Source organism: Myotis nattereri, assembly GCF_964212035.1.
Source record: "Myotis nattereri genome assembly, chromosome: 12".
NCBI classification, from domain to species: Eukaryota; Metazoa; Chordata; class Mammalia; order Chiroptera; family Vespertilionidae; genus Myotis; species Myotis nattereri.
In genome coordinates this window covers 6144003-6167134 of record NC_138087.1, presented here as the reverse complement: position 1 = coordinate 6167134, position 23132 = coordinate 6144003, and the positions used below count along the sequence as shown (strand labels likewise).

General features: G+C 48.5%; 1 protein-coding gene across 1 annotated transcript; it reads right to left on the bottom strand.

The window, feature by feature from the left end:
- Positions 1–15053: 15053 nt before the first annotated feature.
- On the bottom strand, positions 15054–19902 carry LOC308528419 (NUT family member 2G-like; the record flags this gene model as incomplete). The annotated part of the gene is made up of 7 exons (XM_081104018.1): positions 15054–15821; positions 16338–16454; positions 16830–17092; positions 17567–17706; positions 18173–18301; positions 18985–19687; positions 19833–19902. The coding sequence occupies 7 exons, from the start codon at positions 19900–19902 to the stop codon at positions 15054–15056; spliced, it is 2190 nt and encodes a 729-aa protein (XP_080960144.1).
- Positions 19903–23132: the final 3230 nt, after the last annotated feature.

The following is a 23132-nucleotide window of genomic DNA, read 5'->3' as shown; positions in this document are numbered from 1 at the left end:
AGAACACTTAGAGAATGCTTGACTAATTTCCCTTGTGATTTAGAACTTTAACATCACATGCTCTTTGAACTCGAGAGAAAGCAACATATAACTGACCATGTGTGAAAACGGGTTCAGGTAGGAATATTCCTACTCTTTCTAGAGTTTGTCCTTGTGATTTATTAATAGTCATCACAAATGCTGGCATCATGGGAAACCGTTGTCGAATCAATTTGTTTTTTTATTTTATTTTTTCTTATTTTTTTTCTTACTTTTTTTTCTTAAATTGTTCTCTTGTGCCTTTAAGAGCCAGCCCTATACTCGGGACGGCCCTCCAAAACTGAGAAGGAGGTTGCTGTGTGTCCTGCCAGACTCCCCTGTTATACTGAGCACAGGTGAGCTCGAATCAATTTAAATGGGAGGCCAGTGTCAGATGGGGACAACTTAATTCTTGGAATCAGAACAACCTCTCCCTCTGCAGATCCTGTTAATACTTCAGCTTCGATAATATTAGGTCGTGATCTTTTGATAATAAATCTGGTACCATTACAAAGATCCCATTTACTATTGAGATTTCTCAATAGCATGATGATTGCACCCACTTTCAATTTTAATTTATGACATGGCATTCCTGAAGGAGTAATACTATTAGGAAATTCGATGGGAAAATTTTCCTTTTCAGTATCATCTGTGGAATCAATGGAATCATCACTCAAATATGTGTGAAAATCTCCATCAAGTATATCCAAAATTTCTTCATTTACTTTTTGAACATGCTCATTTTTTGGACAAAGAATTGCACGTTTAGATATATTTTTAATATTATCTATAGACATAGTGTTCCCAAAGGTAGCTTCAATAATAGATCCATTACTAATCAGTTCACAGGGGATGTCAATAATATCCATTCCTAAATGAAAACTGCTATCGAGTTTGCCATCTCCAAGTTTTACTAACCATCCACTATAAGCAGAATCCTCTGATCTCATATTTGTTGTAAGAGACAACTTTCTGAAACATCCCCAAACATTGCAGTACTTTAAACTCATTTGTACTATGGCCGATCACATAGCATGCGGTACAATACTGAGACATGGTCGAAAATCCCCTCCAAGAAGGAGAACTTTCCCACCAAATACAACATTCAGACTCATAATTTCTCTTAGTAATCTGTCTATGGCGTTTATAGCATGACTGGATGCCATGGTGCATTCATCAATAATGAGAAGTTGGGCCTTTTTAATAGTTTTAGCAACTTCACTGTTTATATAGAGTCTAGAAATTGAAGTTTCATTTAATGAAACTGGTAATTTATATTGGGAATGAAAGGTGCTTCCACCGAGAAGTAAATTTGCAGCAATTCCTGTAGACGCTGTGGGTAAAACAGTACCACCACGACCTCTAATATAATGTATTAAAACTTTATACAGATATGCAGGTGAATAGGATTCCTAGCTGGCAGGCCCCTGACAGCAAGCTGGTCACCTGTCGATTCCGTGAGGAACGGGGCTCCCTCCTCCCTCCTGTCAGGGTCTGGGGTGCAGGTGAATGGGGTTCCTGGCTGGCAGGCCCCTGACAGCAAGCTATCTAACAGCAGATTCTGTGAGGAATGGGGCTGCCTCCTCCCTACTGTCAGGGTCTGGTTTGAAGGCCGGCCACGCCCCCTGTTGGGCCAGACCCAGAGTTCTACCAGGCCGTGGCCTCCGCCTCAGCAACCCAGGACTGAGGGCTGCTGGGTGCTCCTGGTGCTCTGAGGGTGGGCTCTTCCCTCAGGCCTCACGGGAAACAGCTCAGGGAGGGCGCAGCCTTTTCCAAGACGACCCCTGCAGGACTGACTTCCTTCTGGTTGGTCGAGCTTCTGGACGTGATGTTATACCCACGGTTTTTATATAAGTAGGTACCATATTAATTAGCTTTCATCTGGGAAATAAAACTGCTTGCAGTGACATGGACTGTGCGTGTGCGTGTGTGTGCGTGTGTGAGCACTGGGCCTTACACAGCTGCAGGGGGAGCTGGGAATAATGACAGCCTGTGAGTGCGCAGTGGCAGTGTGGCAGGCCTGGGAAGGCTGGGCTCCGTGCGGCCTCTGTGTGAGTGGTTGGCCTGGAGTCGCTGCAGGGCTGTTGACAGACCGGCTGCACACATGGTGGGGAGAGCAAGAGCCCTGGAGCAGGAGGGAGACCCAGGGACCCGGAGAACAGTTGGGACCCACAGGGCAAAGTGCACCCCATGCTTCCCTTTCCCTGCATCTGACCCCGAGGACACAGGCGACCTGCGCTGAGCCTGTCCACTTACCAACCCCCAAACATTCCCATTTTACAAATCAAGAAAGTTATTCAAAGTTATAAATGTGACCTCAAGCAAGGGTAAGACCAGCGCTAACATTTGAGGAAGCACTTGGACACACAGAGAGGCGCACACACGTACAGCTGGCGAAGTGACTTTTTCACACCCAGATTTCCTTCTGCGCCATCAAATATTGTTGAAAAAGATGTGCACAAAGCCGCTGAGCATCTAAAGAGATGCAAACCCAGGTCAAAATGTGAACACCTGGAAATCAAAGATGCTTGAGACTGTGGGTGGGGCAGAACCCAGTATAACATTTTTGGAAAAGTGTTCTTCAATAGCCACCCACTTTAGGAATGCACACCACTCCCCCACACAGAGATATGAGTTAAATGGATTTGACTTGTGGAATCCTCCCCCTGAAAGCATATGTCTAAGGGTGAGGGTGCTCGTGCAGGAGCCTGGCGGTGTGCCACCCGCACAGCAGGACAGTCCTCGCCCCGGCTCCCGCTCCCGCCTCCTCAAAGGACTTGTGGTCGAGAGTGGGGGTTCCGAGCCACCGGGCTGTTTATTTGCTCCTTCAGCCCCTGGGCTTCAGGATTTACTCTCTTACGGATCCCTGTTCCTTCAGGGTGGTCTTTCCTGCTCCATTTGCATCTTCCCTGCACCGCGTGTCCCTTCCGTATTGTATATGGATGGTCTCTGGTGCATTTTGCCATCAGATTCCTATAACTTGTAGATGCCAATGTTTGTGTGGTTGCCAAGGAGCCTGGGACCCCTCTCACCCAGAGGGGCTAGACTCACCGTCTGGTTCTACAGTGACTCATTTCTGTAAGCACATCCAGACGCCTTCTGTCACCCCGCATTCACTGGTCACATGGATCAGGTGGAAAGCATGAGTGTGAATAAAACACGTGGGTACTGATAACTCTCAGCAAACTCCCCATAGCAAATGCTGTACTGGGGGCATGATGCCGGCTGGGGGAAACAGAGGACTCACTGCGGTCACAAGGGCTAGCTGCCGAAGAACTGGGGTCAGCGCGGACCCCACCAAGTGTGTTTCTCCCTCCTGCGATGGGCCGCCACCATCTGGGGCACCTGCCCCCCATGGACCTGGGGGGAGAGAGCAGGAGGACTGGCAGGGCTCCCAGCGAACTAGCAGTGACAGTGTCGAGTGGCACCCACACTCACATTCCCCAACGCAAGGGAGGCTGGGAGAGTGGGCCAGCAATGTGCAAGCAGCGGGTGAGGGGAGAGGGGGAAGGGTCTGGTGGGCTGTGTCCTGGGCCCATTATGGATCAGACGATGTGGGTGTAAATGCTGTCTCCGCCCCTCCATTTGGGCAGCTTTGCCTCTCCCTCTGGCTTCTCGGGCTGTGAGATGCGGGGGATTGCACGGGAGAGCCGGGGCGCCTTCCTGACCCTGTGCCCCAGACACTTTCTTGGGGGGAAGAGCTACTCCTCAAAAGTGTGCCTGCTTTCTCCCCCCGGAGGCGGCCTCTGATCCGACCCAGCCGGACGCGTGGTGAGGGCCATTTCAAAAGCACAGTCCCTAGCGGAGAAGGAGCTCAGGAGTGTCTGAAGAGCTGCTTGTCAGTGGGGCTGCGGCACCTGCCGGCGTGCCTGCCACCTTTGCAGCCCTCGAGGTGACCAGTGTGGCGTTAGCAGAGAGCGGACGCACAGCCTTCTTTGAGCAGAGGTGGGTGAATGAGTGAGGACACCTGCCCTCTACCACCCTCGGCCCCTAGAAACTGGGGGTGGGGGTCGGGGGTGTTTGCAGGCACCAACTGGTCATGTGACAATGATGTCCCCTGAGGTCTTCTGCTCACCAGCACCAGAAAGTGCCAACAGACACCATTTGCCAATATGAACATGAGTCTTGTCTTGCTTGTATGCGTGTCTTTTTCCAACAGTATTTCATTGTAGAAATGTTTGCAAATACATACAGGCAAGAGGAAGAAAAGAGCAATTAACTTAATCCATTTCGCTGGCTTTTCCCTGCATCTGTATGGAAGACTGCTTCTGTCCGGGGAGAACTTACAGGATAAAAGGAATAGATGGCTGCAGGATGATGAAAGGGACGCAGGTGTAGGAGGAGCGTTAGGGAGCATTAACAGCCCTTTCATTTCTCCTTTCTCTAATCTGATGAGGGTGTCAAAGCCGGCAGGTTGCTGGGAACCTTCCTAAGTTTTCTAACTCAGAGCAGGCATTTCTTCCTCTCCCATACACACTGTGCGGGTCCACACAGACTCAGTCACAAAGAGAGGGGCCTGCGATATGTAATGTTCCGAGATTTTTTCCCACTTACAATATAGAATGGGAATCTTTCTAATTCAATACATATAGGCCTTTCTTAATCTTTGTACTAATTAAACCATCTCTTGTAGCATAGATTCATCGTCCCATCAATCGGCAATTTAGTTGTTTCCAGGTTTTCCTGTTGTCCTTAGTGAGATATTATTCACGTCTCACAAACAGCCACTTTTATTTCTAAAAAGTTGTTCTAGAAGTAAAAATGCCGAGCTAGAGGGTTTTAGAAAATTTGTCCACGTACACCCCGCTGCCCCCTGCCCCCCAGAAAATTGCAGTAATTGATCTTCCTGCTCAGAATGTAGGAAAGACCAGTTTTTCCACAATCTCACCAACATAGGTTGTTACAATATTGAAAAACTTTGCCACCTGATTAATGAAAAATGATGCCTTGTTACTGTCTTGACTTGACCTTCCATGAATATTGGCACAGTGAATCATTCTTGCACGTAGTGATCAATGCAGTTAACCCATCATTTGCATAGTTTTTTTCTTATTAATTTGTAGTAGTGTATATAATACTCCACTAACTCTTCAATATATGAGAATAGTTTTCAGTCCAGCTTTTTAAAAATTCTTTTATTTTTGTTATTATTATTTTAAAAAAATTTGTTTTAGAGAGAGAGGAAGGGAGAGGGATAGAGAGATGGAAACATTGATGAGAAGAAACACTGACTGGCTGCCTCCTGCATGGCCCCTACTGGGGAATCAAGGTGGGGCACATGCCCTGATGGGAATTGAACGAGCTGGGCTCAGTCCAGCTTTTTTTTTTAAAAAAAAAACATTTTGTTTACTGAAAAGTATTATTGACATTTTAAATTAAAATAATTATCACTATTTCCCTATGTGATTGCTTTCCTGACCTGTTTGGGAAGGCGCTCTTTCATTTATTTTTAACGTGGCCTGCAGTGCCCAGGGCTGGTGTGGGTGTGTGTGCTGAGCAGCAGAGAGCGAGATCTGCTTCCTCTGGTCTGTTTTGGGGCAAGAGGGGAGAAGGGGGAGATTGCACAGATGACTGTCCTCCATGGGCCAAACCAGGAATGACATCGCTCCTTTAGATTTCCTTTCCACAAGACCAAGTTGCTGGATGTGGTTGCTCCTTCCACTGGTGAATTCTTTTTAAAAAAATCTTTATTGTTGAGAGTATTACAGATGTCCCACCCTTTTCCCCCCTATTGCCCTCCTCCACCTGGATCCTGACTCGCTCCAGGCCTTCACCACCCTATTGTCTGGGCCCTGGGTAAAGCATATATGCATGTATGTTCTTTGGTTACTCTCTCCCCCAGTCCTCTTCCCTCTGAGATTCCTCAGTCTGTTCCACATTTCCATGCCTCTTGTTCTATTTTGTTCATCAGTTTATTTTGTTCATCAGATTTCTTGTTTGTGTATTTTGATTTTTCGATTCAATTGTTGATAGATATGTATTTATTGCCATTTAATTGTTCATATTTTTTATCTTTTTTTGTCGTCTTCTTCAAGAAGACCCTTCAGCATTTCATGTAATACTGGTTTGGTGGTGATGAACGCCTTTAGCTTTTTCTTGTCAGTGAAGTTCTTTATCTGACCTTCAATTCTAGATGATAGCTTTGCTGGGTAGAGTAATCTTGGTTGTAGGTTCTTGCTATTCATCACTCTGGATATTTCTTGCCACTCCTTTCTGGCCTGCATAGTTTCTGTTGAGAAATTAGCTGACAGTCATATGGGTGCTCTGTTGTAGGTTACTAATGGCTTTTCTCTAGTTGCTTTTAAGATTCTCTCTTTGTCTTTAAACTTTGGCATTTTAATTAAAATGTGTCTTGGTGTGGGCCTCTTTGGGTTCCTCTTGTTTGGGACTTTCTGAGAATCCTGGACATGTATTTCTCTTTCTTTCACCAGGTAAGGGAAGTTTTCTATCACTTTTTCAAATAGGTTTTCAATTTCTTGCTCTCTCTCTTCTCTTGCCAGGAACCTCACGATGCAAATGTTGGTACACTTGAAGTTGTCCCCGAGGTTCCTTACCTTATCTTCATTTTTTATATTCTTTTTTCCTTTTGCTATTCTGATTGGGTATTTTTTGCTTCCTCATATTCCAAATTGCTGATTTGATTCTCAGAATCCTCTACTGTTTCCCTGGAAATTAAATTTCAGTCAGTGTAGCCTTCCTTTCTGACTTGTACATTTTTTGTTGTTGATGTTCTCACTTAGTTTCTTGAAATTTTCACTAAGTTCCTTGAAGTTCTCACAAAGTTCTTTGAGCATCCTTATAACCATTATTTTGAACTCTGTGTTTGGTAGTTTGCTTGCTTCCATTTCATTTAGTTTTTTTCTGGAAATTTCTTCTTTCATTCGAGACGTGTTTCTTTTTCTCTTCATTTTGGCTGCCCCTTGAGTGTGTCACTCATAGAGGTGGTAGGGTTGTAATGTGGCATGAACTGAAGCTGACCATCAGTTGCACTGACTCTGGGGCCTCCCTGGAGGTGCAAAGTTAGCCAGTGCCTGTGCCCCACCTGGGGTCACCAAGCCTAAGCTACAGAGCAATCTGCAGATGGCTGCTACTTGTGTTGGGCTTGGAGATGCCCAGAGGAGGCCAAGCTATGAACCAAGGTGGACTACTGCTAGTGCCAAGCCTGGGGCCACTTATTGAGAGGTATAGGGCACACTGAGACCAGCTGCTGTTTGTTTGACAGATTTTAGAAAAGTCTGAAGCCTGAGGCAAGAGAAGCCAGTTCTATGGAAAAGCCACTGGAAATGGCTTGGATGAGCCTGCAAGTTGGGTGGAGCAGAGTCTCAGGGAGTCACCAGGGGCCAGGTGAACAGTATGAGCCAGGTTGATAGCTCTGTGATGGGGAGGGCTCAGCAATGGAACAATGACTTCTGCCAGCAGTTCTCTCCTGGACAGCGGTTCTCAACCTGTGGGTCGCTACCCCTTTGGGCAGTGGTTCTCAACCTTCCTAATGCTGCGAACCCTGAGGCACCATCCTCTCTATGGTTATGCACTGGTTGAGGAGACAGCAAATGAAAAAAAGTCATGGATAAGGGCAGGAGATGTTAAGTGCAAAGACACACCATATAGGTCCTCTGTGAAGATATAGAATTTGAGAGAACATTCCAGAAAGCTGAGGGAAGTGTTTTCCTCCTGAAGGCAGCATGCAGCCCAGCACACAGACTCGGGAACACCAGGGAACTCATTTCTGAAAACCTGTGGACAATGGTTGCAGGATGAGTTAGCAGGGTCAAACTTAAGAGTTTGTGTGTCGGGGAGGCTCCACACCACAAACAATTCTCCGACATCACCCCTGTGTCCTCAATTCAACTCAGTTCCAACACTGTCTGCTGAAGAAGCATCAGCTTCCATAGGTTAAGGGCTTCATCCTACTAGATACTCCCACCCCTGTCTCCACTTCAGACACCAGTCACAAGTCCAGGTTATCACCCGTGCTTCTACCCAGCTTCTATAGATCAGAAAGTCCCACCACCCCTCCTTGGGTCAGATTGCTTTGCTAGAGCACCTCACAGGACTTTGAGAAACAGTCTATTCACTAGATCACTGATTTATTATAAAAGGATATAACTCAGGAACATCCGATGGAGGTGATACACAGACTGGGATGGGGGAGGGGTGGAGATTCCATGTCTTCTCCCAGAGTATCATTCTCCCCACTTCTCCAGGTGTCAGAAGCTCTCAGAACCCATCCTTCTGGGTTTTTTGGGGACTTTGTCAGATAGGCATGAAGGATTAACCCATTGGCCACTGGGGGTGATTCAACTCCAGTCCTTGCCCCTCCCTGGAGGTCAGAGATAGGGACTGAAAGTTTCAACCCTTTAATCACATTATTGGTCATCTGGTGACTAGCTTCCATCTTTAAGTGACCAAGGGGCTTTTCAAAAGTTGGTTCTTTGGGAGAGAACAAAAATGGTGGCAGAGTAAGCAGATGCTACACAACATGCTTCCAGGACCAAACTGGAATTACAACAAAAATACAAAAAAAAATCTTGAATAGTCAACTGAAGACTGGCTGGAGAGAACCCTGATAACCAGGGATGGAAAGTGGAGACCACATAGAGACTGGTAGGAAGAGTGGAGGCATGAAAAGGCTGGTTGGGCTCCCACAGACAGCAGTTGAGTTTCTGAGATATATTTCAGTTATGGGGAGTTGACACTGAGAACTCTGGGGTCTAATCCCCAAGCTGGGCTCCCCAGCAGAGAGCACCAGAACTGAGAAAGGTGCTTACATAATATCTCGGTGTGAAAAGCAGTGGGGTTGCTGTCTTCCAGGGAGAGATGGCTGAAAATGCAGGCACTCTCTTAAAAGGACAATGCACAAAATTGCATTTGCAGCCATTCACCTTGTGTTCTGGCAGAGGAAGGGCAGAGTGGACTAGAGCTGTGTGAGCAGAAGCCAGGGTTGGAGGTTCTGGGGTTAGAGCTCAGAATGCAGAACCCTCTATTTCCTGTACTGAGTCATCTTTCTCATGCACACATTTGCTATCCAGGCAATCTTGCCTGGGGGGAAGACAGTCAATCCTCCCTATTGTAAAACACCTTGCCCTATGGTATGGAGTTTTTGAGGCCCATTATGACACTGAGAATAACCATTAGCTTCCAGGCAGAAGCAAATGCTCCACCTTATTGGCAAAACTCTTGCCACACCTGTGGACGATTGCCTGAGGGCTATTCAAGACTAAATTCAAACAGCATTTGACACTATCCTGTACTAGAGATTGAGAGATGTAGCGGATCTACCTAATACATAGTCACAAACCCAAAAAGACATCCCAAATGAGACAAATAAAACCCCAAAATGAAAGAACAAGAGAATTATCCAGAAGAAGAGAAAAATAAAAAGGAAATAAGAAATTTATCTGATACCAGAGACCTGGTGCACAAAATTCCTGCACTCAGGGGCTCCCACAGCTGGGCCCGTGCCCTCTTGCAGTCTGGGAGCCCTCAAAGGATGTCAGACTGTCAGCTTAAGCCCACTACCCATGGAGCGTGGGCTTAAACCAGCGGTTTGACATCCTTAGCACTGCCACGGAGGTGGGAGAGACTCCTGCCACCGCCTCTGCGCTCGCCAACCATGAGCCTGGCTTCTGGTTGAGCAGCACTCCCCCTATGGGAGAACACTGACCACAAGGGGGCAGCTCCTACATTGAGCATCTGGCCCCTGGTTGTCAGTGCACATCATAGTGACTGGTTGTTCTGCCCTTCGGTCAATTTGTATATTAGCCTTTTATCATATAGGATAGAGTTCAGAATAATGATGGTATAAATGCTCAACAGCATGAGAAAAGATATTGTAAATATGAAAATGGAAATAAAGAATGACATAGCACAAATAAAGAACACGTTGGAAGGAAATCACAGCAGATTAAGGGAAGCTGAGGATTATATCAGTGAATTAGAAGACAGGGTAGAAAAAATCACTCAACCAGAGAACCAAAAAGAAAAAGCAATGAAAAAAACAGACAGACAGCTTAAGGAATCTGTGTGACAACATGAAACATAGCAATATTTGCATAGTAGAGTTACCAGAAGAGGCAGAAAGGGAGATAAGGATGGAAAACATGTTTGAAGAAATAACGGCAAAAAATTTCCCTAACCTGCTGAAGGAAAAAGTCACACAAGTTCAGGAGGCACAGAGTGTCCCAAGCAAGAACACACAAGCAAGCCCATGCCCAGACACATCATAATTAAATTCCCAAAAATTAAAGACAAAGAGAGAATCTAAAGGCAGAGGAGAAGAGCAATTTGTTACCTACAAAGGAGCTCCAATAAGGCTATCATCTGATCTCTCATCAGAAACTTTACAGACCAGAAGGAAATGGCATGAAGTTTTCAAGGTCATGGAAAGCAAGGATCTGAAACCAAGATTACTATATCCAGCAAAGCTATTATTCAAAATAGACTGTGAAATAAAGATCTTCCCAGACAAAAAATAGGCTAAAGGAGTTCATCACCACCAATCCAGCATTACAAGACATAATAAAGGGACTGCTATAATGAGAAGAAATAGAGAGAGAAACCTAGGTATACAGAATTAATATGGCAATAAATATGTACCTATTCTATATAATAAAGAGCTAACATGCTAATTAGACCAGACAGTGGAACAACCTTCTGTACTATTTTCCAGAATGACAGTGGGCAGGGCCATGGGAGGCTGAGGCAGCTGGGGATCTGAGGGCTGAGGCAGCTGGGGCTACGAGGGCTGAGCCCCTTGCACGAATTTCTTGCATCAGGCCTCTAGTCAATAATAATTTTAAATGTAAATGCTCCAGTCAAAAGACATAGGGTAGCTGAATGGATACAAAAACCTCAGAACAAAAGACTCACACAGGATAAGAGTGAAGGGATGAAATTTTTTTTTCCATGCAAATGGAAATGATAGCTGGTATAGTAATGCTCATATCTAACAAAATAGACTTACAAATGAAGGCCATCACAAGAGACAACAAAGGTCACTACATAATACTAAAGGGATAGATCCAACAAGAGGATATAACCCTGGTAAACATAGATGCATCCTATATAGGAGCACCTAAACATATAGAAAAAAACTTCTAGAGGACTTTAAGGGAGAGATTAACAACAATACCGTCATAGTAGTGGACTTTTGCACCCAACCGACTTCACTAGATAGATATTCCAGAACAAAAATTAACAAGTAAACAGTGACTCTAAAGGACTCACTGGATCAGATGGACTTAATTAATACTTATAGAACATTTCACTCCAAAGCTGCAGAATATACATTCTTCTCAAGTGCCCATGGGTGATTCTGATTCTCAAAGATAGACCACTAAGACAGGACATAAAGTAAGTCTCTACAAGTTCAACAAGATTAAAATCATATCAAGTATCTTCTCAGATCATAGTGAAATAGAATTAGAAATCAACTATAGTAAAAACACTCAAAAACATTCAATCACATGGAGGCTAAATAGCATGTTATTAAACAATGAATGGGCTACTGATGAGATCAAGAAAGAAACCAAAAACTTCCTGGAAACAAATGAAAATGAACACACAATAACACCAAATCTGTGGGACACAGCAAAAGCAGTCCTGAGAGGAAAGTTCATAGCACAACAGGCCTACCTCTAAAAACAAGAAAAATTAACAATAAACTATTTAACCCTACCACTTAAAGAATCAGAAATTGAACAAGAAAAGCCCAAAGTAAGTAGAAGGAAGAATATAATAAAGATTAGAGCAGAATTAAATGATATAGAGAAAAAAATACAAAAAAATCAATGAAACCAAGAGCTAATTCTTTGAAAGGATAAACAAGATTGCTGAACCATTAGCCAATCTCATCAAGAAAAAAAGAGAGAGGACCCAAATAAATAAAATCAGAAACAAAAGCAGGAAATAACCACTGACACCACAGAAGTACAAAGGATTTTAAGAAAATACTATGAGGAACTATATGCCAACAAGCTGGACAATGTGGATGAAATGAACAAATTCCTAGAAGCAAACAATCTTCCAAAACTGAATCAGGAAGAATCAGAAAACCTAAATAGGCCAGTAAAAACTGATGAAATAGAAGCAGTAATAAAAGAACTTCCAGGAAACAAAAGCCTGTGTTTGCATGGCTTTGCAGGGGAGTTTTACCAAACATTCAAAAAAGAACTAACACCTATACTCCTCAAACTATTCAAAAAAATCCAAGAGGAAGGAACACTTTCAAGCCCTTTTTATGAGGCTAGCATTATCCTAATTCCAAAACCAGATAAAGACACTACAAAAAAGAGAATTACAGACCAAAATTCCTGATCAATGTAGATGCTAAAATCCTCAACAAAATATTAGCAAGTTGGACCCAGAAATATATTAAAAAGATCATACACCATGACCAAGTGGGATTTATTCCAGGGATGCAAGGCTGGTACAATATTCGCAAATCAATAAATGTGACACATCACTTAAATAAATTGAAAGACAAAAACCACATGATCATTGCCCTAATCGGTTTGGCTCAGTGGATAGAGCATTGGCCTGTGGACTGAAGGGTCCCAGGTTCGATTCCGGTCAAGGGCATGTACCTTGGTTGCAGGCACATCCCAGTAGTGGGTGTGCAGGAGGCAGCTGATTGATGTTTCTCTCTTATCGATGTTTCTAACTCTCTATCCCTCTCCCTTCCTCTCTGTAAAAAATCAATAAAATATATTAAAAACACACACACATGATCACATCAATAGATGCAGAAAAAGCAGTTGACAAAATCCAACATCCATTTTTTATAAAAACTCTCAGCAAGTGGGAATAGATGGAGTATACCTCAACATGATAAAGGCCATATATGATAAATCTACAGCAAACATAATTCTCAATGGGCAAAAAGTATAACCATTTCTCCTAAGAATAGGAATAAGACATAGTACTGGTCATCCTAGCTACAGCGATCAGACAAGAAGAAGAAATAAAAGGCATAAATTGGAAAGAGGAAGTAAAACTCTCAATACATAGATGACAGAATATTATACATAGAAAGCCCTAAAGACTCCACCAAAAAACTATTAGATTTAATAAATGAAGTTGGCAATGTAGCAGGATACAAAATCAACACCCAGAAATCTATGTTTTTTTTTTATACATCAATAATAAATTCTCAGAAAGAGAAACTAAACAAACAATCCCATTTACCATTGCAACAACAAAAAAAATTAAGATAGGGATAAACTAAATAAAGGAGGTAAAAGGTTTGTTCTTTGAAAACTACAGGACATTGAAAAAAGAGATAGAGGAAGATATAAACAAGTGGAAGAATATTCTGTGTTCATGGATTGGTAGAATTAACATCATTAAAATGTCCATACTACCCAAGGCAATCTACAGATTCAATGCAATCCCTATTAAAATACCAACAGCATACTTCACATCTAGAACAAACACTCCAAAAATTTACATGTAATCAAAAAATCCCTGAATAGCTGCATCAATCTTGAGAAAAAAGATTAAAATTGGAGGAATCACAATACCAGATATCAAGTTATACTACAATGCCACTGTAATAAAAACAGCCTGGTACTGGCCCAAGAACAGGCATATAGATCAATGGAACAGAACAGAGACTCCAGAAATTGACCCAAGCCATTACATTCAATTAATATTTGACAAAGGAGTCAAGAGCATACAATGGAGTCAAGACAGTCTCTTCAATAAATAGTGTTGGGAAAATTGGACAGATACATGCTAAAAAATGAAACTAGACCACCAACTTACACCATACATAAGAGTAAACTCAAAATGGATAAAAGACTTAAATGTAAGTCAGGAAACCACAAAAACCCTAGAAGAAACCATAGACAGCAATAATCTCAGGCATCTCTCATAGCAATATGTTTATGGATATATCTAGGGCAAAGGAAACTGAGAAGAAAATAAACAAATGGGAGTACATGAAAATACAAAGCTTCTGCACAACAAAAGAAACCATCAGCAAAATGAAAAGGCATCCCACTGTATGGGACAACATATTTGGCAATGATACATCTGATAAAGAGTTAATATCCAAATATATATGTGGTCATTGCCATTGTATTATTCATATTTATGTTTTCCCCCTCTTATTCTTAAAGAAATTCCCTTAACATTTCTTGTAATACTGGTTTGGTAGTCATGAACTTTTTAAGGTTTTTCTTGTCTGGGAAGTTCTTTATCTCCCCTTTGATTCTAAATGTTAGCCTTGCTTGTTACTCCCCGCCTGCCCCCCTTGATCTTGTTGTTAATCTATTTATTGTTTAATAGCATGTTATTTAGCCTCCATGTGTTTGTCTGTTTTCCAGTTTTCTTCTTATAATTGATTTCTAGCAATTAGGGAAGATTGTAGGATTTCCAAGCATTGTTATCTGACTGCTTCCAGGACACAGATAGATTTTTTCTATAAAACTGGTTAATGGTCTGGAGGGCTGAAAGCCTCCAAAGAAGCTCCTCATCTCCAGAGGGTCAGAATACAGATGACAATAGGAGGCCCCAGTTGGCCCCTCACCCAGTTGGGTCTTGGCAGTAGGCATGATGGGATGGATCCTTGGGGATTAGAGAGCTGTGTGCTCCCAGGAGCAATTGGAAGGGGTTCCTGCCAATCTGGACAGAGGAACTGGAGGTTCATCTGTGAACCTACAGCACATGTGACCTACCACACCCTTTCTTCCTGTCAGGTCCCCTCTCCATGGAACAGTGCAGACCCAATACGGAGATAGTGGCCACTAGAATGTCTTAACAAAACCATCTTTATTCATAATTGACACACAGTGCCCCAAAGGTGCTGCTCCTACCCCCAAACCCAGGCCCACCCCCACCCTAATGGTCCTGCCTTCCATCCCTATTTCTCATGTGAGTAGAACAGCCAGGATCATCCCTGGGGTCAGCCAGGAACTTCCCTGGGATGAGGAGCAGCCCTTGGTTCCACTGGGGGATAGCCAGGTCACAGGAAGCATGCCCCGCAGGTGGCTGGAAGTGGGAGAGACACCCACTGCTCCCTACTGGCTGCAGTGTCACTTATTACTCCTCTCTGTGACAGCCAGGTCACACTTTTTCTTTTGAGGCTGTGAGGTGCAAACCAGCTCCAGAGCCAGTGCTGGCCTCCCACAGATCCCCAGGTTGGCCCCCGGGCGGGGGGTCTTCTCAGCATGGGCGGGGCCTCCCCCCAGAGCACGCTTCCGAGATCTGGAAGCTGCAGGTGAAGCTCGGGTGAGACCTAGTGTTTGAAAAAACTGGGACTGGGCAGCTCCCCGGAGCCCCCGACCTCCAGGGCAGGCAAGGCCTGAGGCAGGGACAGGACTCAGAGAGAGCCCACAGGGCAACAGGCTATTAGGAGAGCCCAAGAGGAAGGCCAAGCTGGGGAGGTCCTCCTCATCCTCACTGGACCTGTCTGGCTCAAGAGTCTCTCTGACAAGAGAGGCCTCTCTGGGGACGCAGGCCTCCCTGGGTACCAGTGCACAGTAAGCAGGCATGTAGCCCTGGGGAGCAGAGGGGGGGCATCGAGCCCAGAGTGGTGGGTGCTCCTGACGCCCCGCAGAGATAGCAGAAGCCTGGGGCCTGGGCCAGTGGGCGTCTGCTGGGCCGCGCCTTTGCTGGTCCTTGAAGTCAGTCTCTGGTGGGCAGGCTTTGTCACTGACCCCCAGCTGGGGGCCACGGTCATGCCTCTGGGCATCTTGGCCGATCTCAGACTCAGAAGAACTTGAGTTCAACAGGGGAGCACCGTGACTCGGGGGTGCTTGCACGCCCCCCTCCTTGGAGGCCAGGAGTCGCTTCTCTACCAGCTGGGAGGAAGAAGGGACAGTGAGCTGGCGCTGCACACGTGTGTGTGAGAGGAGGAGGAATGTGGGTGATGGGACAATAGCACTGGGGGGAGGAGAGGGGAGGTGACACCATGACTTAAATCCATGACAGCTATGTGTCTCTCCTCTGTCCCCTGTGCCACATTCCCAGCCTTGTGGCCCCTCCCCTTCTGGGCTCCCACCCCTCCTCGCTGTAGCCCTCTCCTTCTTGTTGTCCTGCCCCGCTCCCACCCAGGGCTGGCCCCCAGCATGCGGTGCCTGCAGGCAGGGGTGGTGTGGACACTGGCATGTGTGTCCTGGTTCTGGGTTGCTCCCTGCCCTGGTTTACCTGAGTGCACCCTCCCCTGGGTCCCCTGAACCCCCGATCTACCTGGAGCTCCTCCCTCCTTGACTCACCAGAGCCAGTCCCTCCTCTAACTCCCCTGGGGTCCCTGGGTCCTATGGCTCACTTGGAGTCCCCCTTCCGTCTCCCTAAGGTCCCACCCTCCCCTGGCTCACCTGGGCAGCAGTGAGCCCTTCTTCCTGCTCCAACTCCTCAGCTAGGGCCAAGGGATCCTGCTGTGCGTCTGGGGAAATTATTTGTTCCATGAATTGGGGGTGAATGACCGCCTCCACCTGGGACAGAAGGAAACGGCCATGAGCCCCTTGGCAGGGAGCGAACTGGGAGTCAGCGGGGCCTGGAGCACAAGTGGGAAAGCCAAGACCCACCCGTCCTCCTGCTCAGGCGGGTGTTTTACTCCATCTTGGTCATCAGGTACACACACAGAAACACATACATGCACATACACACACACAGGGGTACACACACATGAACACAGCACACACACCACACCCACACAAAGCGCACACATGCACAGACACACAATTCTCACGCACCCAGCTCAGGAACCAAGAGCAGAGCCCAATCCCATCAGCCTGGGAGAACCCAGGTCTGGGTGCTGCAGCGCCACCTCTGGGATCTTATAGACCCGGAGCTGCCAGCCAGCCCACCTGGGTGACAAAGTCTTCCTGGGAGCACAGCTGGTCCAGGTAGCTCAGGAGACCCTCGTCCTGCAGCCACTCCTTTACTTCATCTTCCCATCCTCCCCCTGGCGCCTCGGCGGCTGAGTGCGGCAGTCCCAGCAGATTGTCCATGATGTCCATGTACTCTCTCACGGCCTCCGGGGGGATCTCATTGGGTGACTTTGTCTCCTGGGGCCGTTGGTGTCTTCGGATGGGCTGGGCACTGGGTAAGGCCTTCCTGGGAGTGTGCGCTGGGCAGAGAGGGAAGAGGAGAGAGCGTGAGGGATAAAGCTCCCACCTCCAGGGCATGCGATGCTGAGGGCAGTGTTGGGGGCATTAATATGGGTGCGGCTGGGTCGGGGCCACCTAAAGCCTGGTGACTACTAGTATGTGAGGAGAGAGGACAGGGAGAGCACCCAAGAGAGTCATGTGTGAAGATGTGTGGAGCCACCGAATCTCTCTGACAAGAGTCTCTCAAGGGGCGCCGCAGCCAGCCCGCTTCTCAGCAGACTTCATGTGGGGCCTTTGACAGGGAGCGGGGAGAGGGGATGGGAAAGTGGACCAGGTCCAGACCCCATGGGGACAAAGGGTCAGAGGCCCGACTCTCAGGGCTGTTTCCCTTGAAAGCCCAAAGCCCCCCTGAAGGAGAAGGGCCCATGTGGGTGGGACAGTGGCCTTCCCTAGGCCCTTTGGTCATGGGCTCCCGTGGGAATGTGCTGGCCTACCTGGCTGCCCGCCCACCACTGGGGCTGGGGGCCCCCGAGGATCAGGTCTCGGTGGGGCAGGAGGAGGCTGGGTCTGAACCCCCTTCTTCAACTGCAACTTCTGAAACTGCATCTGCTCCTCCGCCTCAAACTCCATGAACCTGGGGGTGAGGGGGGCACAGCTGTGCTGAGAAGGAGGCCGCCGGGAGCCCAGAAAGGCAGCAGCGGGTGGAGGGATGGGAGAGCCAGGGCCTTGGGGCTGTCAGAGCCCGGACACTGGGGAGGCAGGAGGCTGGCTGAGCACGTTCCTGCACAGCCCCTCTGGCTGGAGTCTGCCCACTGGGCATGGCACCTTCTCCCCAGCCTGTCCTGAGCCTTCATGTCCAGCCCAGGACGGGTCAGGGTCAGAGGAGGGGGGAGCTCCTGGGAGGTGGGACAGAAGCACCCACGCTCTGAAGCTGAGGGAGAGGCTTCCCCAGGAGAGAAGGGCCTGTGGGCTGCGGGGACCCCGTGCTGAGTGACACCCTCCCACCACTCTCCTCTCTGCTGAGACCTCACAGCTGGACCCTGCCCCTCAGGCAGCCCCGTACACACACACAGCTGTGGGGACCAAGGACCCTGACTCACTTTTCTGCCATCTCATAATAGATCATCCGGTCAAAGTTGCTCTTGCGCTGCCATTCCTGCATGGCCCGCCACATTCCCTCCTCCAGCGTCATGGTGGGCCTCAGGCGGGACAGGGACCGGAGCACCGGGCTGCAATGCCTCAGGGTGAGTCATGGCTGCAGCCTGGCCTCCACCCGCCTGCCCACCCCAGCTCAGTGGCGCCAGGTTCCCACCCCCACCCGGCAGGACTGAGCGCCTCAGGTGACGGAGGAGGCGTCTGTGTACAAAGACAAGCCTTCCAGCTGCTGTTGTCATGGCCTCACATTCACACCAGCCCTGGAACCAGGACTGGAGGTGACCCTGCACTCGAACCCATCGCTGGGACACTCGGGCCATGGAGCGCTTCCTCGTCAAGACTGCCCTTTCACAACAATAACCCTGTCCTCAGGGAGACACGGCCTGCGCCAGGCAGCCTGCCGACACGTCTCAGGTTAGCACAGACCATTAGACCAAGGAGTCTTCTCCACATCCCGGAATTAGGTAGAATTGTCTGGTCATGAGGGGCCTGAAGGCGCGAGGAACTGCCTCTCATAGTTACATCTCCAGGAGGAGGATCAGGACTCAGGGCGGTGAGCTCAGTTGTTGTAAAACACAAGCGAGGAAGCCATACATGCGGCGGGTGATGCGTGTGGCTAAGAATGTGCCTTTTGAGAGCAGGGACCCCACCCTCAACCTTCCCGCCAGCGGCCGGGGATCAGCCAGCCTGCAGGTCCCTCCCAGCGCCTCTTTGAGTGAAAGCTCCAGGCTCCCCCTGCCCTGCCCAGGGCACTCACATGAGGAAGCAGGACAGAGCTTCTGCATCAGGACTCTGGGGAAGGTGCCTCCGGGCCAGGGCCTTGAAGCGCTGCCAACGTCGGAAATTTTTGTACACACTGTTGGGGTTACAGGAGTCATCCGGCGAGGTCTTGGACTGGGAGGTGGCCAGGCCACCCTTCCTCGAAGCCCCAGCATTCACTGAGGGGACAATGGGGGCCAGCTGGGCAGCTGGTGGTGGAGCTTGAGGAGGAAGGCCGGGACACCAGCCTCCATCGCCGGCCTGGGTGCCCCCAAAAGCCGAGGCGGGCATAATCGTCTCCACCGCAGAGGCTTCCAAGAAGAGGGGTGCAGGACACACAGCACCCCCACAGATGGCCCCTGGAGTACTCCCATTGAGGGGGGCCTGAGTCAGGACAATAGTCTCAGTCTGGGAGGGCTGTGGTCGTCCCCCTTCTGACCAGACCTGGTCCATGATGTTACAAGCCCCAGGCCCAGCGGGGCGTTGACCCGCATCTCCTGCCACCAGAGGTGTCCTGGGCAAAGTGGGCAGCACCAGGGGGCGGCCAGGAGGGAATGACGGGGTCCTGAGGGGCGGCAGGTGCTGCTCCCCAGGTGGCCGGTGGGCGGGGCCAGTAGTGGGCGGGGAAAAGGGCTGTGCCATGAAAGGAGTCACGGAGGCACCGGGCTTCAGGGTCACATCCGCTCCCAGCACTGCAGATGCTGCTGAGACAAAGGAAAGGGTGAAGGGAGGAGGGGAACCAGCAAACAGCACTGAGGCGCTCTGGCCCCCTGTAGCCCCTGGGCAGTCAGAGCAGTGAGTCTCCCAGGGGAGGCCATTGGGACGGGCAGACTGCGGCGGTGGCACATGTCCTCAGGTCATTGTCCCGCTCTGACCTCCAGTTGGGAATTACTCCACTGGAGAGCTTGCTCCCCATCGCCAAGGCTCCCTGACCACGGTCTGCGAGAAGAAACCGCCCCAGCCAGCGCTGACCCTGAGAGCCGCCCTAAGGATTCCCTGGCACCGACCCTGCCAGCCTCAGAGGCATGGCCCTGGGTAGCAGTCTGCTCTGGGGGCAACGACCCCCGGCAGACCCACCCCGGTAGTGACCTTCTCCCAGGTAAGTTCTAGGCACCCAAAGGGGCTCTGAGCACAGGCCGTGTCTGAAATATTAGGGCCCCATCTGCTCCTCAGCCTTCCCTTTTCTCAATAAATCACCCCCTCTCTGCCCTGGGCTTGCACAACAACACAGAAACACTTGAGTAATGTCTCCCCACAAGAAGGCACAGGGACCCTGATCTGACCCCTGAACGCACTGACCAGCATGCACATGTGTGTCAGAACCAGCAGTGAACACTCAACACGGGCCAGGTCCTGCCACTCGGCCCCAGCGCTCAGACTAATGGCCCCTCAGGAGCTTGTCATTTCACAGCCAGCAATGGCAGCAGAGCGTGAGAGAAGGGCCATGGAATGCGGCCAAGTGGGGCTGTCGGTAGGGGTTTCCAGAAACTTCCATAGCTGCTGTCCTGTTAGATGGGTCATGGGACTGCAGACTGTGTGAGGTCCTTCCCCTTCCAGCTCCCAACAGTGGAAAGTGAAGGCCCAGTAGGAAGCAGGTGTGAGCCGGTGACTGTGGGACACAGTAGTCTGAACACGTCCCCGCTCAGAGGAACTCGAGCAGACCTAGTCCAGGAGACCACGCTGCACACCGCGTGCCCCTAATTCCTCAGGACAGGCGGCCTCGGACGTTTACTACTGACACAGACCATGGTCTTTCTGCCCCTGTGCACTCCCCTTCCCCCTTAAAAATGAATCCACCTTCGCAGATGTTCCACGGGACACCACCCATGCTCCACACCTGTTTTCTGTCCCTGAAGCAGGGACGTAGACTCTGAGCAAACCCCTCATCTCAAAGGTAAAGGGCAGGGCAGAGGGTGCGCCATGAGATGCTCGACAAGAGGAAGTCGGTCTGAAGACCTGGGTGGCCACAGCGGGGACGATTCGGGACAGCTCAGGGAGCCGGGCCCTCTCTTGGTGGAAGTTACCCGGCCGCCCTGCCCCTGTGGAATCCAAGCCAACAAGCAGCTCCCTGGGCTGAGGAGGGGCGAGCTCTGGGCCAGAAGCAGGGGAGAAGCTCTGGGCTGCAGCAGTTGGAGGACCTTCCAGCCCAGCCCTTGAGAGGACATTTCATTGTGGACTTGGCCACAGACAGCCCCATGGACAGCTTTCTGGCTAACACCCTCCCACAGCCCCCATTAGCTCTAGTGAACTCAGGTCAAGTCCCTTAGAAAGATACTGCGGGGCAAGCTCCAGGTGCCTGAAGAACAGCACACAGGACTAGGCTTTCCCATGACCCTCCCTGTGCCACCCCCACGACATCGCCCACTCCTCCCCCCACACACGTGGCAGTGGCTTGTCTCCCCTCTGGGAAGAGCCCACATGCCTGCTGCCGTCCTTTCTCCACACCCAGGCATTTCCCTGAGCCACCCTGACCCACCTCTAGGAGCCCTCCTGCCAGTGCCCTCACAGGTTCCCATGGGCTCCCAGCCTCCCCGGGTGACAGGTCCTTGAGGTCCAGTGCTCGCTCCCTCCCCTACTTCAGTCAAACCGTGTTTCCCCAGGGTCACAGTTTAACCCCAAGTTTTGAGGGACAGCTCTGTGTTTAAAAACATCCCCCCTCCAATCTATAGTCTTACCTCCTACTGAAGCCATCCCCCAGGCTCATTCACTGACCACTGCTGCCTAGTAGCCTCCACAGTGAGAAAAGTCAAGTTGAGGATCCAGAGAGTGAGCTGCTCCAACAGCTGCTCAGCATCCAGTGGAGGGAAGGTTTGGATTTGAACTGTAGAATGTAGGGCTCCAGACCTTCTGCAGCGGGGGAGGGGCCGAGGACCGGTGGGCCGGGGTGGGGGTGGGGGGGCATTCCATGGAGGGCTCTGATAGGTAGGCAAGAACCCGCAGTTCCTTTCAAATTTAAGAGGCAACACAATTGGTGTGTGCCTCTTAGGCACTGCATACTTTGGTGTTTTTAGATTCACAGCACAAAGTCTTTACCTGATGTGCCCTTATCTCCTTTCTTGATCCATCGCCCTAGTTTTGGGTCCCTCAACCTGTTTCCTTTCTGGTCTTGGTTGACTTCAACACAGGCTACACTTTCTGAACAAAATTCAGACCATACAGCCTGAAAAAATATTCGGAATTTATGGCCGCACAGAACCCAGTGTTTGAAATTAGTATTGACCCAGCAGAGGCAGCATGTTCGGTTGCTGTGTGCACATCATTCCTTAGGAAGCAGTCCTGTGGCCCCAAGTTCTGCCCAGTGCTGGGAGCCCTGCAGATGCAGCCGGCCCAGCCTTACAAACCACCCTCTTTGCTCCAGTTCATCAGGGCAAGGCCCTGCAACCTACAGGGCAAGACCAGAAATCACTACTTTTTGTCTCTCAGAGTTTTATGTTCAATGTTTAATTGTTAACCTTTGACTTTAATATAATGTTTTAAACAAGTTATGCCTTTGCATCGTTCACAGTCAAATTGTGCAAAACGAAAAATGCAGTGAGGAGTCTCTCCTGCTTCCTGCCCCTCTGAACACAGTCTTCCAAAGGACGCCAATGTTGTCTGTTTCCTTTCAATCTCCCCAGAGATGTATCATGCAACCGAAAACAAATGCATGCTATTTTCATCTTTACAAAACGCTCTCGGCTTTTTCTTCTGGTTAAAAATTAATACATGTTCCAATATATTTATTTTATATGTAATATTATTTATATATACTACAGTGATTGTCTTTGTACTGGTAACATGGTTCCTCTTTATTTCTGGAGGCTAGATTCTTAGAACAAGCAGTTCTACAGTCCCTTAAAATTCAAAGTACATGAAAGAATAGGTGGCCAGATTTAGCAAATAATGGATGCACACTTGAACTTGATTTTAAGATACACAATGAATTAGTTTTTAGGAAAATTGTGTCCCATGCAATATTTGGGACATGCCTCTACTGTAAATTTGTTTGCTGTTTTCTGAAATTTAAATTTAACTGGTATCCTGTGTTTCTCTGGCAATTCTATCAAACAAGCAACTTATTATGATATTATTAGTTACTCACCTCTGTAAGAAGAACTCCGAATAAAGAGACTCAAGTGTGCATCTTGGCTTCACCACAAAACACAA